This window comes from Sorex araneus, chromosome 3 (assembly GCF_027595985.1).
Source record: "Sorex araneus isolate mSorAra2 chromosome 3, mSorAra2.pri, whole genome shotgun sequence".
Taxonomy (NCBI): domain Eukaryota; kingdom Metazoa; phylum Chordata; class Mammalia; order Eulipotyphla; family Soricidae; genus Sorex; species Sorex araneus.
Genome location: NC_073304.1, coordinates 225,930,977 through 225,947,234, shown reverse-complemented (window position 1 = coordinate 225,947,234; position 16,258 = coordinate 225,930,977). Strand labels below are relative to the sequence as shown.

At 56.0% G+C, this 16,258-nt stretch overlaps 1 protein-coding gene across 2 annotated transcripts; it reads left to right on the top strand.

The window, feature by feature from the left end:
• Positions 1-7,408: 7,408 nt before the first annotated feature.
• Positions 7,409-16,205, top strand: SMARCD2 (SWI/SNF related, matrix associated, actin dependent regulator of chromatin, subfamily d, member 2). 2 transcript variants are annotated; one of them, XM_004617991.3, is made up of 13 exons: positions 7,409-7,915; positions 11,398-11,582; positions 11,738-11,780; positions 11,875-11,997; positions 13,122-13,277; positions 13,790-13,885; positions 13,988-14,089; positions 14,191-14,352; positions 14,475-14,572; positions 14,687-14,822; positions 14,901-15,023; positions 15,115-15,216; positions 15,288-16,205. In XM_004617991.3, exons 1-13 carry the CDS (start codon positions 7,700-7,702, stop codon positions 15,339-15,341), a joined length of 1,596 nt encoding a protein of 531 aa, XP_004618048.2. In that variant the 5' UTR covers positions 7,409-7,699; the 3' UTR covers positions 15,342-16,205. The 2 variants fall into 2 exon arrangements, with proteins under 2 accessions (XP_004618048.2, XP_054989829.1); XM_055133854.1 differs by lacking the exon at positions 7,409-7,915 and adding an exon at positions 8,102-8,383.
• Positions 16,206-16,258: the final 53 nt, after the last annotated feature.

The following is a 16,258-nucleotide window of genomic DNA, read 5'->3' as shown; positions in this document are numbered from 1 at the left end:
ACGATTGGCTGAAGCCCGGGGACGGGCTGGTGGGGTGAGACTCAGGTGAGCGGGAAAGAGGAGAGCGGGGAAGCCCGCGTTCCGCGCCCTCGGCAGCTCGGCTTTTGACTCGGGGAGGCGAACGGAAGAGAAAACAAAGTGGACTCAAAAGGAAACTGGTTCTGGCGGCCGATGATGGCCTCTCTGAGGATACCCGGCGCTTATTCTTCACCCCTCCCCCACCCCGCTGGTGCCTCTGGTGGTGAGGCCTGACCACGTGGTTCGCTTTGGCGGGAGAGGGCGGCCTTGGCGGGGAAAAACGAGTCTCGCAGCCGACTTCGCTGAGCGTCTGTCTCCTAATAATCGGCCACTGCCTCCCTGGGTGAGCCCCGAGGGGCTGGGGGATGGAAGAAGGGTTCGTGGGGTGCTTTGCAGGTATTAGAAGAGCCCTATTTGCACCCCGTTCCCGTTTCTGTAATTCTCCCTCGTGCACCCTCCGTCACTTCCTACCAGCCGGACCCCTACGCCCTTCCTGCCCTCGCCCCGGGAACTCTCGCGATAGTTGACTCTTGTCGTCCCCTCACTGCGGCTTCCAAGGGCTACCCATTGCGAATCAACCTCCATCCTGTCCTGACCCTGAGCACAAATGAATATTGTGGATTTGGAAGTTATTTTCGGGAGGAAAATTATTGAATAAAACTGTACGAGATGCGGGGCTGGGGTGGGGGGAATGGGGGGAACACACCGGTCACTCCAATTTTATGGATAAGGAAACATTTGGAAATGGCTTAGTAGTGGAATGACTAACGCAGGTGTCCTGTGCAAGTTTTTTTTTTTTTTTTTAATAAGGGCTACTCCCAGCAACACGGTGGGGAGGGGGGCAGTAGGACTATGCCCAGGAGGCCTCCCAGCTGTGATCAAATTTGAACCATGGAATTCAGGATCTCATACTAGTTGCTCTACCACTGGAGCCAGATCCCAGCCCCAGTGTAAGTTTTAAGAGCTGTATTTCTTGGGGACAGAAAGAGTAAAATGGGTCAGGCACTTGCTTTGTGTGAAGTCAACCTGGTTGATCCCCATCACCATATATAGTCACCAGAGCATCGCAGGGTGTGGCCCCAGAGTAATAAAATTTAAAATAACTATTTTTTTTAGTTTTTCAGTTATACTCAGTGATGCTCAAGGGTTACTTATTCCTGGCTCTGCATCCAGGAATTACTCTTGGTGGTGAACAGGGTATCATGTGGGACGCCAGAGATTGAACCCGGCTGGACCACATGCAAGCGCCTTACCTGCTGTACTATTGCTCTGACTCAAGAACTGCATTTCTTGCCCTGGACAAGCCTTTTCTCTAACTTCCACTTGCTTACGTAGACTCCAAGTGAGTGTCCTTGTCCTCAGACAGTTTTGGGCACTGGGATAGCTGCCTTCCCTATACTCTTAATGTACCAGCAACATTATGTCTCTGCATGTGACAGTTGAAGGGAGAATGTCAGGGGAAACAGAAACTTTGGGTCAGAGAAACCTGCCCATGAATCCCTTTTAGGAGCATGGGAAAAGAACGTAACTTCCAGTTTTCAAATCTGCCTAAAGGAAGTAATGTTTAGCTTTTGGATAGGAACCTAACATGGTTGTTTTTTGTTTTGGAGCCAGACCTGGTTGTGCTCAGAGCTTACTCCTGGCTCTGCTCAGGAATCACTCCTGGTGGGGTGTGGGGAGACCACAGGTGGCGCTGTAGATTGAACCTGGGTGTGCTGCGTGCAAGGCAAGCACCCTACTCTCTGTCTCTTTGGCCCTACATGATTTTTCATTTCAAATAGGTATTTGATAAATGGGAGCCTGTGCTTTATTTTTTTTTCTGGCTTAGAAATACCTTTCCTTGCCTTTCGTCCCTAAAATTGCCAGGCTGGATTTTAGGGGGAGCAGCTACCTGATCTTTGAAATCACCCCAGAAACCTGAGCTGTTGATTCCCTCCCAGGCCTCCTCAACCTGTTGCAACCGAGAGAAGCCTTTAGGACCTAAGAGATAAAAACATTAAATTGCCAGACTGTTTTTCTTTAGAGCACTTAGCACTAACTTATGTTAATTAACTAGTACTGGCTCGCGGTACGACCTCATCTCTTCCCAGCTCCACATTTCATGTTGTCAGGTAGGTTGAAAACAGCCACGTGCGAGTATTTATATCACTGAGATTGTACATTGAAATTAGATTTTGGGTTTTTTTTGGGGGGTTTGTTGTTGTTGCTGTTCTGTTTTGAGAACTGGTTGGTAAACCCTTACTACTATAGAATTGGAACTGGAGTGATAGCACAGCGGGTAGGGCCTTGCATGTGGCCGACCCAGGTTCGATTCCTCTGTCCCTCTTGGAGAGCCCGGCAAGCAACCAAGAGTATCCCACCCCCACGGTAGAGCCTGGCAAGCTACCCGTGGCGTATTTGATATGCCTAAAACAGTAACAAGTCTCATAATGGAGACGCTACTGGTGCCCACTTGAGCCAATCGATGAACAATGGGAAGGCAGTGCTACAGTGCTACTATAGAATTGAATATATCTATTTAATGTTTTCTTTCATGTTTTGAGGACATACTTTTTGTCTTATTGCTGTACCTTAGTACAAAAGTTCATTTTTTTTTTTGGTCAATGAAAAGGTTTACTGAGGTAGAAGTTAGTTTATAAGCTTTACCATAGTAATCCCTTCAAGCCAACCTTATTTCCCTTTTGAGTTATTTTGGATTTGGTTGTTTTGGTTTTTTGTTTTGCTGTTTGGGCTACACCCAGTGGTGCTCAGGGATTACTCCTGGCTCTGTGCTAAGGGATAACTTCTGGCTGTGCTCTGGGCACCATATGTGGTGCTGAGGATTAATCCAGACATGCAAGGCCACCATCTTATTTACTGAATTATCTCTCTGACCCTCTTTTGAGTTTTTGAATAGTTCTGGTCATTTATAGTAAATGTTTCTGCGTGTGCTACCAAGTAGCATCCTAAATCACTCTTTGCTAGAAACCAAAATTTCTGCATTTGTATTTGGCAGGATTTTTTTCATCTCATCTTTCCCCGTACCCCAAAACCATTGAATCTTATTTTCAAATTTCATCAGTGGCATTGTGATCTAAACTTTCATTTCCTAAATTAAAATAATAAATTTCAAATTCAAAAAAATTATCAGTTTAACTCTTCCTGAACTTCCCAAATCTGCTGCTTCCTTGGTCCTTCAAGATCTTCTCCCGCTTTGGGGCCTAAGAGATAGTACAGCCTGTAAGGCACTTACTTTGTATACAACCAGCCTAGATTCGATCCTGGCACCCTGTAGGTACTCCTAAGCCCTGCCAGGAGTGATCCCTAAACACAGAGCCAGAAGTAAGCCCTGAGCGCCACCAGCTGGAATCCATCCACTCCCTAAAAAAGAAGATTCTCTCCCTAACCTATGTTCCCCCTTTCTTTTCCCTTCCTTTTGTTGTTGTTGAGGTGTGTTGAGGGCTGCATATTCAGTTGTGGCAGTGAGGACCACACTGGTATAGCAGAGATCACAATGTGATGATGTGGGGCAGTGGTGTAGCACTGTAGCATGGTCCTCCTGTTGTTCACAGATTTGCTTGAGCGGGCACCAGTAACGTCTCCACTGTGAGACTTGTGACGGTTTTTGGCATATCGAATACACCACAGGTAGCTTGCCAGGCTCTGCCATGTGGGCGGTATACTCTCGGTAGCTTGCCGGGCTCTTAAAAAGAGACAGAAGAATTGAACCCAGGTAGGCCACTTGGGAGGCAAACGCCCTACTCATAGTGGTGTAAACAAAGAAAAATCCAGGAATGGGGTGGCGGAGGAGAGGCAGGTCACAAACAAATCACCAAGTTTGAAAAACAAGAGCATAAAGCTCAAGAAAGATTTGGAAGCCAGAGCTAATGTTACAATTAAGTTGGTTTTAACCTTTTGCCTCACTAAGTTGACTTCTCATCAGAACTGACTTGGAACAGAATTCTGGGTGGACAGGCAGAGGTAACTTTTATCAGTGTTATTTCCTGAACAGGCCTTGTGTCTGCACTGTCCTTGTCTTCCTGGAATTCATCATGGAAGAGAGTGTAGCTGGAGACAGAGCCCCAGACAAAAGCCACTTGGCACAATATGATGAGCAATGTTTCTTACAGAAATTTAGACTGCATGCTTGGGAAAAAGAAAGACAATGACAAATTGCCTATGGCAGTTGGAGGGTGGTGTAAGGAAAACAGAAAATTCCAGAGGCACCCATGTCAGCTGCATACAGGACAAGTGCCCTGCCCCCTATACTGTTTCTCCAATTTTAATTTTGGACCCAAGAGATAGTACAGAGAGTAAAGTGCTTGCTTTGCATATGGTCAACCTAGGTTCCATCCCCAGTGTACCACATATGGTTTCCCAAGCACTCCCAGGAGTGATCCCTGAGCACAATCAGGTGTGGCTCCCCCAAAAGAAGAAAACAAAATAATTAAATGATCAGAAGAACTTTGGGGGGGCTATACTTGTTGATGCTCAGGGCTTTCTCCTGGCTCTGCACTCAGGAATTATTCCTGGCGGTGCTCTGGGGACCATATGGATGCCAGGGATTGAACCCAGGTTGGCATCATGCAAAGCAAGCTCCCTACCTGCTATCGCTCTGGCCCTAAAATGATTAATTTTATATTACCTGAAGCTTGCCTCAATGAAAAATAGACAGTGCCTGTCTTCACAGAGTATGTATTTTAGTGAGGGAGCCAGATCAGACAAAATTAGTGCAATAAAATAAAATAATTATGTATTATAGCAATCAAATAATTATGTATTATAGCAATCACATTAGTGGGAGCTAAAATAAGGGACGAGTGGAAGGGTTAAAGAAAAGCAGGGACAAAGGCTGAGGAGAGAAGGAGCTTTCTAGTTTAAAAACCTCAGACTGATGCTTAGAGAGCCAAAGGCAGTGATTTTTCAAAAAACAATTCCCAGATGGAACTCGAGGAGGAGGGAGATTGCTCTGTGGCAAAATGTGCCTGCTACTGGAGTAGCACGTGGGGTGCTTGCCTCTCCTACGCTTGACCCAGTTTTGGGCCCTGGCATTCCAGATGGCTTCTAGAGCCTGCCAGGATAGATCCCTGAGCACAGAGCCAGAAGTCAGCCCTTGAGTGTGGCCCTCAAACCAAACCCAAAGCAAAACTTCATGAAGCCCTGAGTTTTATCCTGAATGCTGCCCACATGCCCCAGGAAAAGCCCCAGTGACTTAATTGGACCTCCACTGGCTGGTGCAACAAGTGTGCAGTATCTGGTGCATAGCGAGGTATGTGTGCACACCATGACACGTGAGCACTGCAGCAGGAACGCAAGTCCCTATTGAGCCTGTGTGTGTGTCACAGCCATACCCAGCGAGTACCACAGCTGAGATGAGTGGGACTTCAGGAAGCACCTGTACAAGAACCAAAAACAAAACTTTGTGCTCCCACCCCACGGGCATGGTGACTAAGCACAGCGACCAAGCATGTGGGATCCCTGCTTATTGCAACACAACAAAGGGAAGGGAGGGGGCAAAATTATGCTGCAGAAGCTGGAAAGTGAGGGGCATAACATTAGGTCCAAGAGCAGTAGGAGCTGGAATAGTTTTAAGCGAGGACATTGAACTCTGCTGTTTTAAAACATCAGTTTTCGTGTGTGGGGGGGTGGTGGTGTAGGGAGGTGGCTGATCTCATTTTAGTTACTCTAGAGCCAGCTTGTGTTCTAAGGCTGGAAATGGATATTAATCAGAGTATCATGAATTCTTGACCCACTTTCCAGGGACAGAATGGGCCCTCCCTCAGTGATACAGTAACTAACAATTTTGAGTAACTCTTTCAGACTGAGTGAAGCCACTTTTGTGGGAGAAATCAGAGCAGGATCTAAGAGGAGACCAAAAGGCAATAGAGCAGAAAGCAGTAGGGGTTCTCATCAAAGGAAGGAAACCAGGAAGACTGAGCAGAGCCAACTCATTCCTGTAAAGAGCTGGAGGACTGTGCTATAAACAGAATCTGGGGAATTACAGTGCAGGACTTGACTGGGGATCAAAACAAATCAGATGATTTATATCCAGAAAATATTTCTATCTTGGCTACTCAAAAGTGTACAGTTGGAAATGCAGACGCAGAATCATGGGCTCTTCCTCAGAGCTATGGAACTAGCATCAGCATTTAATGTTTTGCTTGTTTGTTTTTAATTTAGAGGGGGGGGATGACATTTGGTAGTGCTCAGGGAACACTCCTGGAGGTGCTGGGTAATTGAACCCAGGTCAGCAACCTTCAAGTTGTCTTACCTACTGTACTAATCTCTCTGGCCCAGCATCAGCATCTGCCCCAGTATCAGTATTTTAAGCAACCCCCAGGTATGATCACTGTGATCACTAACATTTAGGAAGTAAGGGGACGGATAGTACAATGGGTAGGGCACTTGCCTTGCAAATGACCGATCGGGTTCTATCCCTGGCATCCCATATAGCCCCCTGAGTACTTCCAGGAGTGATTACTGAACGCAGAGCCAGTAGTGAGCATTGAGCACTGCCAGGTGTGGCCAAAAAACTAAAATATAATTGAATTTAGGAATCACTGGTCTTTAGTATAGAGGAAACCCACCAGAGTTCAGATTCCCTGGCATAGAGGAAACACTTTTTCAGGTTTTGGTGACACACCGGTCTGTGCTCGAGGCTTACTGCTGGCTGCACTCAGGCATTACTCCTTGGTGGGGCCCGCGGAACCCTAGGGAGTGCCAGGTATCGAACCCGGGTTCGTCACCTCCAAGGCAACCGCCCGACCTGCTGTAAGATCGCTCCCATCTCCAGGAAACACGTTATTTTTGCATTCCTTCAAATAAGTGGTGTCTAAAGAGGTATTTAATATTCTTTAATTTGGATCCGTAAGTTCTGGAGAAAAACTTTAACTGCAGGAAGGCTTCTTACAATGCAAAAATTCATTCGCCTCAAGACACTACGTGTGGTGTAAAGTAATTGGCTTTCTTCGCGTGCAGCAGAGCCCTGCTGAGCTAAAAGAACGTGTCAAGATCACAGGCTGGGGTCTGCAACCATCGCTGTCACTTGGTAGCTCCCGGCTGCCGCGATGGCCTTTTCAAGAGTCAAGTTGATGTCCGCTCTGCCTTCAGCCAAGTCTTCGATGCTGAAAGTGTAAAAGTGACCACATTATTCTCAAAGTGCTTAACAGAGCCGCCCGGCGAATCGCACACACCGAGAGCGCGGCAAGCACCGGGAAAGCCGCATTTGACCGTTTCCGCGGGCAGCTTCCGCACCCGCGGAAGGGCCGGCCTAAGGCTGTGGGCGGGGCCCTGGGGACCGGCAGTTGGGGGCGGGGCCTTTTGGGGGCGTGTCTCCATAGGGGCGGGGTTTCAGGCGGCCTCTCTGTGGCGGGCTGCGGGGGCGGGGGCGGGGCCTGGCGCGGGGCGGGGCTGCGTGGTGGCCGCCTCTGGGCAACTGGACTCGGGCGGCCAAACCTCTGGAAGCCGGGGGCGGCTGGCCGGCCTCTAGCAGATCCCGGATCCGGAATTTCCCGGACAGGACCGGAATCGGGGGCGGCCGTGGCCCAAACCTAGTTTGCGAGGAGCTCGCGAACTTGGCCTGGGAAATCCCGGAACCGGAACGGCGAAGCCCAGAACCCGGAATTCAGGTCGGAAAGGCGCGGAGCGGACTCCACGCGAAGCCCGGAGCCCGGATCGCCGCACCGCCGGACGGGACGGAGCGATGTCGGGCCGTGGCGCGGGCGGGTTCCCGCTGCCCCCGCTCAGCCCCGGCGGCGGCGCCGTGGCCGCGGCCCTGGGGGCGCCGCCTCCGCCCGCGGGTCCCGGCATGCTGCCGGTGCCGGCGCTGAGGGGGCCGGGGCCGGCCGGCGGCGTGGTGGGTCCCGGCGCCGCCGCCTTCCGCCCCATGGGCCCCGCGGGGCCCGCGGCGCAATACCAGGTGAGCCGGGAGCGCCGACGGCCCGGGGCGGCGGGCGCCGGGCTCGGGACCTCTCGGACTCGGCTCGGGGGTGGTGGAGGGGCTCGGGGAGTGGCCAGCAGGGACCCTGAGCGGGGCGCTGAGCCTGGGGGTGAACTGGGGGCTCCAAGAGTGGGGGCTGGCTGGGAGTTGGGGCTACTGGGATCGGGAGGGGTGAGCGGGACGCTCCCGGGGCCAGGGGCGCGGGGAGTGGTGCTCAGTTGGAAAGGGGCCCTCCCCGAGACCCCGGCGTCACCCCGCACTGGCCCTGGTCCCGGGTCCAGTCGAGAACTGGCAGCCGTGCAGGGAGAGGAGATGGCTCCCAGCTGCTGGGGAGCAGGAAGCGGGGCCTAGCGCCCCACTGGCCAGGGAGGCCCAGCGCGGGCCGGGGGCTCCCGCCAGTGCAGGGAGAGTCGGCCCTGCGCAGACCCGAGCCCCGGGGGCAGGCAGGTGAGAAGGGAGAGGTGGTGGCCGGGCGGGAGGAAGGAGAGGCCGGTCCTGGGCCGACTCCCCCCACCCCCCTGCGTGCTGCCTGCTGGCCGGGTCTGGAGGAGCCTGCGAGAGTTGCTTCAAAGGTTCCGTCCGGACCCCTTTGGGGTTTGGCTGGGGAGGGAGCGTCTCAGGTTGCAGCTTCAAAGGCCACTGCCAGACAGACGGAGTCCGAGGGGCTGTGTGAGGAACTCAGCCTGACCCCGCCGCTGGGGCTCCTGGTCCGTGCTTTATGTCTGGCTTTCCAGAGCTTTGCCGGTCCCCGCTCCGCCTTGCTTTCGCCTTGAGGGTTGGGAAGATGCCCCAGCACGTGTGCGCCCTGCACTCTGTGGTTTCTAGCAGGGAGGAGGCAGGAGCGGGAAGGGAGCTGGCCCTTTCCGTCGCCCCGGCGGGTAGGGGTGAGTTACCCGATGAATCCTGCACGTGGAGCAGCAGGGCTCACCCGGACACGGTGACCCATTTTGCAGAGATGCCTACCTAGGGACAGTGAGCACCCCTCTTGTTTCTCGTTCCCTCGTCTCCCTTTGAAGAAAACAGACTGGGTGTTGACTGTTTGGGGCCCAGGGACTGAAATTGGGGTGTCGCTTTCCCACTCGCTCTTCCACTGGGGCTTCGTGGCCCTGCCGTGCCGCCGAGGGCTCCTAGCCTCCCTGGCGCAGCGCTTGCTCCACGGGCCGGGCCTGCTGGCCGGGAACCCATCAGTGCCCTCCGGAGGGGCTGTGCCCGCGGGAGACGGACCCAGCTCTCCTGGGCTGCCTTGGATGCGCGTCCTGCTTGGCCTCTTTCCAAGCCCAGCTTTGTGACTTCCAGGAGGAGGGACTTGAGCCCTGAGAAGCGAAGGAGTTGCTGGGTGTTGGAGCACAGGAGGGGTGTGGGAGGGGAGAGATGGGGGGGGGGCACGGATGTTGAGCAATCGGGGAGCTGAGAGGACAGCTGAGGACTGGCTGGGGAGCTTCCAGAGCACCCGCATGAGGGGCAGGCACGTAGCTCAGTTGGTAGCCCCGCGTTCAGCCCCTGGCACCGCACACCCCTCAGCCACGTACCACTGGGTCTGCGGCGGCCCTGAGCACTGCCAGAACGGCACCCCTGGGCCGAGTGGAGTGGCCCTGAATCCTGCCACCACAGGTGGGGGCCCCATAATCAAAAATAAATAAGAGGGAAAACCTAACCCTGAAATAACTTGGTCGCCAGGCTCACTGCAGAGTCCGGTGTTTCCTTCTTGGGGAGGGCCTCCTGGGACCCCCAGCCCCAAGACCCCCCCTGCCCCTGCCATCCTGGGGCCCCTGCAGTCCAGGGCATGGCCGGTGCGGGGTTCCATGCCCGGAGCCAAGCCTGCTCTGCTTTGCTGTGGCCAGGAGGCAGGGAGCTTGAATTCGGTTCTTTTTTCTTTCCTCTCAATCCCTGGGTTGTCCATCTGCAGACAGGAATCCCGGATGCTTTCCCCGGCCCCTGTGTGGAGCGTGGTAAAGCCGAGCTGGGACTTCCTGAACCAAGGCTGTCCTTGGGGGGGAGGCCGGGGCTCTGCAGGGGAGTCTGGAGCACATGGCGGGGCGGGGGTGGGGTCTGTTTGTGCCACCCGGTCCCAGGAGCAAGGCAGCCTGGGGCCGAGCGCCCCAGGGAGCAGCTTCCTGGGCATGGGGGGGGGGGGGCCCCGCTTACACACTGCAGGTCCCGGCACTTCTTTGTTCCCGCCTCTTGGCTCAGGTGCTGGGGTGGGTGGAGCAACTGGACACTGCTGCCGGCCTGAGGGTCTGGGGCCTGGCCTTCCCGCGCGGGCCATGCCGAGCTGTTTTCTGTCATCTCTGGCTATGGCCCATTAGGGTTCTAGATCCGGCTGCCTCCAGCCTCTCAGCAGCCCATCTCTTCCTGCTGAGGGGGGCCGGACACGGGGCTCCTGAGGCCCCCCCGTGAGGTCTCCCCACATTCATCTCCTGGTGAGAGCAGGGCTGGTGCTGGACGGGGCAGAGGAAGCGCCGTCTTGATGTTGCGGGCTGAGGGGTCCTTGATTTGGTGGCATCTCCCCCCCCAGCCTGGCTGGGTTCTGGGTTGGCTGGTTGTGCCGGTTGCATAATCTGGGCCCTGGGGCCAGCCCTGTGAGGCTGCCAGGGACAGTGTGTTCGAGGCAGAGCTGCCAGACAGGCCTTGCAGGCAGCGGGCGTGGGGAGGGGCGCTGGGGGCTGAGGTTACTCCCAGATGGCGGGGAAGTCCCCTGTAGGTTTCACGAGGGGCCATGTGGACCCTGAGTCCTCCCCGCCCCCCGCTGCCAGGTGCACCTGGGCTAGCACGCGGGCAGAGTCCAGTGCCAGCTGCCCTCTCGGCGGGCGTCCTGGGGGCCCAGGCAGCGGGAGGGAGGAAGGGTTCTAACCGGGGCCATCTGGTGACCAGATGGTCGCCCCTGTCTCTGCCGGGAGGCTGCCCCCACCAGTAGGTAGGTGGGACACGCCCTAACCGCCCGTCCTGTCTGAGCTTGCTCACCTGGGCCGAGGCCTTTCTCCCAGCCTCCTCAGCGACCCGCCCGCCAGCTCAGTTCCATCGCAGACCCCCAGAGGCACTCCCCTGCCGAGCTTCTTCAAGGGGAGAAGGATGGCGGTCGGGGTGACCTTCTCCGAGGGCCCTGGAGCCGGCCGGTCCCTGGGCGCAGGAGCTCAGCCTGCTGAGACTTGGAGGGCAGCGACAGGGCTTCAGGAGTCCCCGGGGCCCTTCCCTCTGCAGCAGGATTCTCCGCCCACCCCTGGGCTCTGGCGGGCCCCATTCGCTGGCAAGGCTGCCAGGGCGGTTGGAGGGGGTGGAGCAGGTGTGGTTTACACTTCTGCTCCCCGGCGCTGCTCCCCTTTGTTCCTGCCCCTCCAGCCCTGGAACCCTCGCTGTGCCGCTCCCGCGGACCCCGGCCAGGCAGAGAGATGGAGGGACTGGGCTTTGGGCCTCGCCGGGCCCTGCCCCTGACCTATGCGCCCCCCATGCCCTACTTCCCGCAGCGGCCTGGCATGTCACCTGGGAGCCGCATGCCCATGGCTGGCCTGCAGGTGGGACTCCCTGCCGGCGCCCCGTTTGGTGCAGCTGCTCCACTCCGACCTGGCATGCCACCCACCATGATGGACCCATTCCGAAAACGCCTGCTCGTGCCCCAGGCCCAGCCCCCGATGCCCGCCCAGCGCCGGGGGTAAGATGGCTCAACCCCCCCACCCTCCCGCCAGCCGTCGCAGTGCTGGCAGCCTAGGTTTCCGCCTGCCCGGTGCGATGTCTGCTCAACATGCCTGGTGGGGTGGAGAGGGTCCTTTGGGCCCTCGTCGTCTCAGTGGCTTTCTGTCCTCCCAGGCTGAAAAGGAGGAAGATGGCAGACAAGGTTCTACCTCAGCGCGTGAGTGTGGGAGGGGTGCGGGCGGTACCTGTGGCAGGCGGTGGGTGGTCCCTTCCCTCGCACAAACCGAAGCACGCCTTCTCCCTTCCTCCAGATTCGGGAGCTTGTCCCAGAGTCTCAGGCATACATGGACCTCTTGGCTTTTGAGAGGAAGCTGGACCAGACCATTGCTCGAAAGCGGATGGAGATCCAGGAGGCCATCAAAAAGCCTCTGACGGTGTGTGCGGCCCACCTGCTCCTGCCTGAGCCTCTGCCTGTCCCCGGCCTGGTGCTGTGGGACTTTCTGCAGCACCAGCGCCATCTCTAGGGGAGGGGGCCCTGACTTGTATTTAGGGAAATGATGATATTTTGTAGGGCCAGAGAGAATGCAGCATGGGAGGCATTTGTCTTGCAAACAGCTGTGGGCGGTGTGACTCTGGCTCTGCTCCTTTGCCCCCCATATGGTCCTTTGACCACTGCCCGGGGTCACTCCTGAGCATAGTGCCAGGAACAGCCCCTGAGCATGGTGGGGCACGGCCCCCAACCCCCCAAAAAGGAAATAATACTTGATAACTGTCATAGTACCTGTCGTAGTAGTGCTTCTGGCATTTCTGGGTGCACGTTGATGCTGGGTCATGGTTGTAGGCATGAGTTGTATGGGTTGGGGTCAGAATCTTGACTGGTTACATACAGGCAGTTTCTGTCTCTCCCCATCTCTAGAGAAGAACCCGCCTCCACCTTTTACAAAGAATATAAAACGGGCCGGGAGCTATTGGGGGTCTTGCACTCAGCAGTTGGGGGTCTTGCACTCAGCTAACCGAGTTCCACCCCGACATCCCATAAGGTCCCCCATGCACTGCCAGGAGTAACACCTGAGCATCCCTGGGTGTCGCCCAAAAAAAGAAAAAAAAAAAACAAAACACTGTAAAACGGTCCCGAGTGACAGGCTTCCCAGGAGACAAGGATATTTGGGGACAATGGTGAGCATTTATTTAAAGGGCCAGAGATATAGGGGTTAAGGGGTACAGGCAACTCCAGTTCAATTGCCAGCACCTTACGTGGTCCCTGAGCATTGCCAGGAGTGATTCCTGACTAGAACCAGGATTAAACCCTGAGCACAGCCAGGTGTTGCCCCTCCAAAACAGAAAGTGAGCCAGAGGTCTGATTTGCCTGATAGCTGTTGGCAGAGTTGGTGGCCACGCATGTGTCCCTTATAACTGAGATTTCCCTGAAGGCCAGGGCTGGGATTCACTCCTGATTCCTGGTGCCTCCAAAGACGCCTGGACCTCTGGGAGATGGTGGATTTGGGCACCATGACTTCCTGCCACTGTGCTTCACCTCTCCCTGTCTTCCTTTCTTTAGCAAAAACGGAAACTGCGGATCTATATTTCCAACACGTTCAGTCCCAGCAAGGTGGAAGGTGACAGCGCAGGAACTGCAGGGACCCCCGGGGGAACCCCAGCAGGGGACAAGGTGGCTTCCTGGGAGCTCCGAGTGGAGGGGAAACTGCTGGATGACGTGAGTTGGGGAAGGAGGTGCCTGAGGGGAGGTGCCTGTGTAGGTTTAGGATAGCGCCTAGCACTGGAGCGTAGCGGGTAGGCATTTGCCTTGTACACCGCGGGGCCCGAGCGTTGACAAGAGTGATCTCTGAGTGCAGAGGCAGGACTTTGTCCTGAGTACTGCCAGGTGTGGCCCCCTCAGTTCTTCCTCTCACCCCAACGAAAAGAAAGATTGGGGCTAGATCCTTGGGTGCTTGGGAGTGCTAGAGGGTGGTCACCAGTTTGGGGCTGAGGAGTTGCATGTCATTTCACCCGGGCCCCTGCAGAGGGCGGTACTGCATCTTGGGAAGGGGTATCCCTTTCTACGTCCGTCCGTTACTGGCAGTGAGAAGCCTTTCCCTCCAGTTTCTTGCTTTCCCCTCATGCCTTCCGGGGAGCTCTGAGACTAAAATAAAATGGTCCTTCTCATTTGGGGGCTGGGCCTAGCTTCCACAGGACCCCCTCACCCTCCATCCCTTCTTCCATCCCCAGCCTAGCAAACAGAAGAGGAAGTTTTCTTCCTTCTTTAAGAGCCTCGTCATCGAGCTAGACAAGGAACTCTACGGGCCTGACAATCACCTGGTGGAGGTGAGCGTGGGCCCCTGGCCCGGGGAACCACGGCTAGCGCGTGCAGCTGGGCCAGGAAGCAGGCGTGGCCCTGTGGGTGACGAGCTCTGGTCTCTCTGTCAGTGGCACCGGATGCCCACCACCCAGGAGACGGATGGCTTCCAGGTGAAGAGACCGGGAGACCTCAATGTGAAGTGCACCCTCCTGCTCATGCTGGACCATCAGGTGACAGACGCCTGGGGCCCACCTAGTGGAACAGCTGTCCTCGGCTGCTGCTCCTCTGGCTTCTCCCAGGAATCCCCTCTGATCCCTCTGTCCTACCCTAGCCTCCGCAGTACAAACTGGACCCCCGACTGGCAAGGCTGCTGGGGGTGCACACCCAGACGAGGGCGGCCATCATGCAGGCCCTGTGGCTGTACATCAAACACAACCAGCTGCAGGACGGCCACGAGCGCGAGTACATCAACTGCAACCGTTACTTCCGCCAGGTGAGCCGGGAGGCCAGCCCGCTGCTCCAAAGCCCCTCTGGACTGTCCGGGGCCACCTGCACCTTCTTCACACTTTCCTCTGACACCTCAAAGGCATCACAAGCTTCTGGTACTTTCTCCAGATCTTCAGTTGCGGCCGTCTTCGTTTCTCGGAGATTCCCATGAAGCTGGCCGGGTTGCTGCAGCATCCAGACCCCATCGTCATCAATCACGTCATTAGGTGATGGAGGGAGGGGAGAGGGAGGCTTGGGGCTGGATCTGAAGCCACCACAGGTGCGGCCCAGGGTGGGGCAGGGCTAGCCGGGTCACTCTTCCCTTCACGCTCTGCCTACAGTGTGGACCCCAATGACCAGAAGAAGACAGCCTGTTATGACATTGATGTGGAGGTAGACGACCCCCTCAAGGCCCAGATGAGCAATTTCCTGGCCTCTACCACCAATCAGCAAGAGATTGCCTCCCTGGACGTCAAGGTAGGCCTCTGCTCCCAGCGTCCCAGGTCTGTCTGGAGCCCTGGGGCGAGGAGGCCAGTAACACACTTTCCTCCCTAGATCCACGAGACCATTGAGTCCATCAACCAGCTGAAGACCCAGAGGGACTTTATGCTCAGCTTCAGCACTGACCCCCAGGACTTTATCCAGGAATGGCTCCGTTCCCAGCGCCGAGACCTCAAGGTGCAGCCCTCCTTCCTGAGGCTGAGCCCCCCCCCCATGCTGGGAATTGGTGGGGGGGCTGGCAACCACAGCTTTCCTCCTCGCTCTGCAGATCATCACTGATGTCATCGGGAACCCCGAGGAGGAGAGGCGAGCCGCTTTCTATCACCAGCCTTGGGCCCAGGAAGCCGTGGGGAGACACATCTTTGCTAAGGTGAGATTCGAGCCTGGCTGCCCTCCCCTGGGGGGTGAGCCATGGGGACCAACCCGCCGTCTCTTCTCCAGGTGCAGCAGCGAAGGCAGGAACTGGAACAGGTGCTGGGAATTCGCCTGACCTAACTGCTCAGGGACCCCTGCCTTCCCGCTCAGCCTGGAAGGGGTCCACCCTCTGGGGCCACAGATGCATAGGACAAGGATGGGGTGAGGGCTGTCTCCCATCACCCTCTGCCCCCCAGCTTTAGTTTCATACACGTAGTGATAGGATTCCCTGTTGCTTGGTCCCTGAAGCCTTATTAGTTACTTTGCAGTCGGCTTTAATTGGGTTCACACCAGCTGCCTCCTTGCCCCCGACAGGCAGGCCCAGGTGGGACTCCTGGAGGCTGTGCTTGGGCTGGATCAGCCGCTTCCGAACCAAAAGCCACTGGCTTTGCTTGTTTACAGATTCCCCTCCGGGGCTGGGGAGCTGGGCAGAGGAAGAGGGCGCAGCTCGTGTTCTTCCTGGCCTTTCTAAAACCAAAGTTCTTTGCCATTCCTACAAGTCCAGCCTTGCTGCTGGTTTTTTTTCTTTTCCTTTGGGATTTGCACTATGTGGGGAACAGGTTTTTCTATGCGGGAGCCACTTTTTTTGTACAGGGGTGAGTTGGGTTTTTTCAGGGAGCCCTGTTTGGTGCCTCCGTCTTGGTTTTCTTTCCTCAACTATGCAAGCGGCTATAGCCGCCATCATCTCCTGGGGTGCCGGAGGGCTGCTCCCCAGCTTCTTGGGTCCAGGGTGGGAAAACCTCAAAAGGAGGAGCCCCAGTTCTTGAGCATGGCCCAAGCTGTGGGTGTGCGAGCTGGTGGCGGGCAAGGGGAGCCCACGGTGGGGAGGTGGCAGGACTGTCACTGCCTGGCCGAGTGTGGTGAGGCATGTGGGCCCAGGGCATGGCAAGGGCCACTTCTGGCAGGTTTGGAAATTCCAAATAAACCTTTTGTTTATGAACGGTACCCGGCCTGGTCATTGAACATCACAGCCCGTCACGAACAGACTGAGCCCTAGA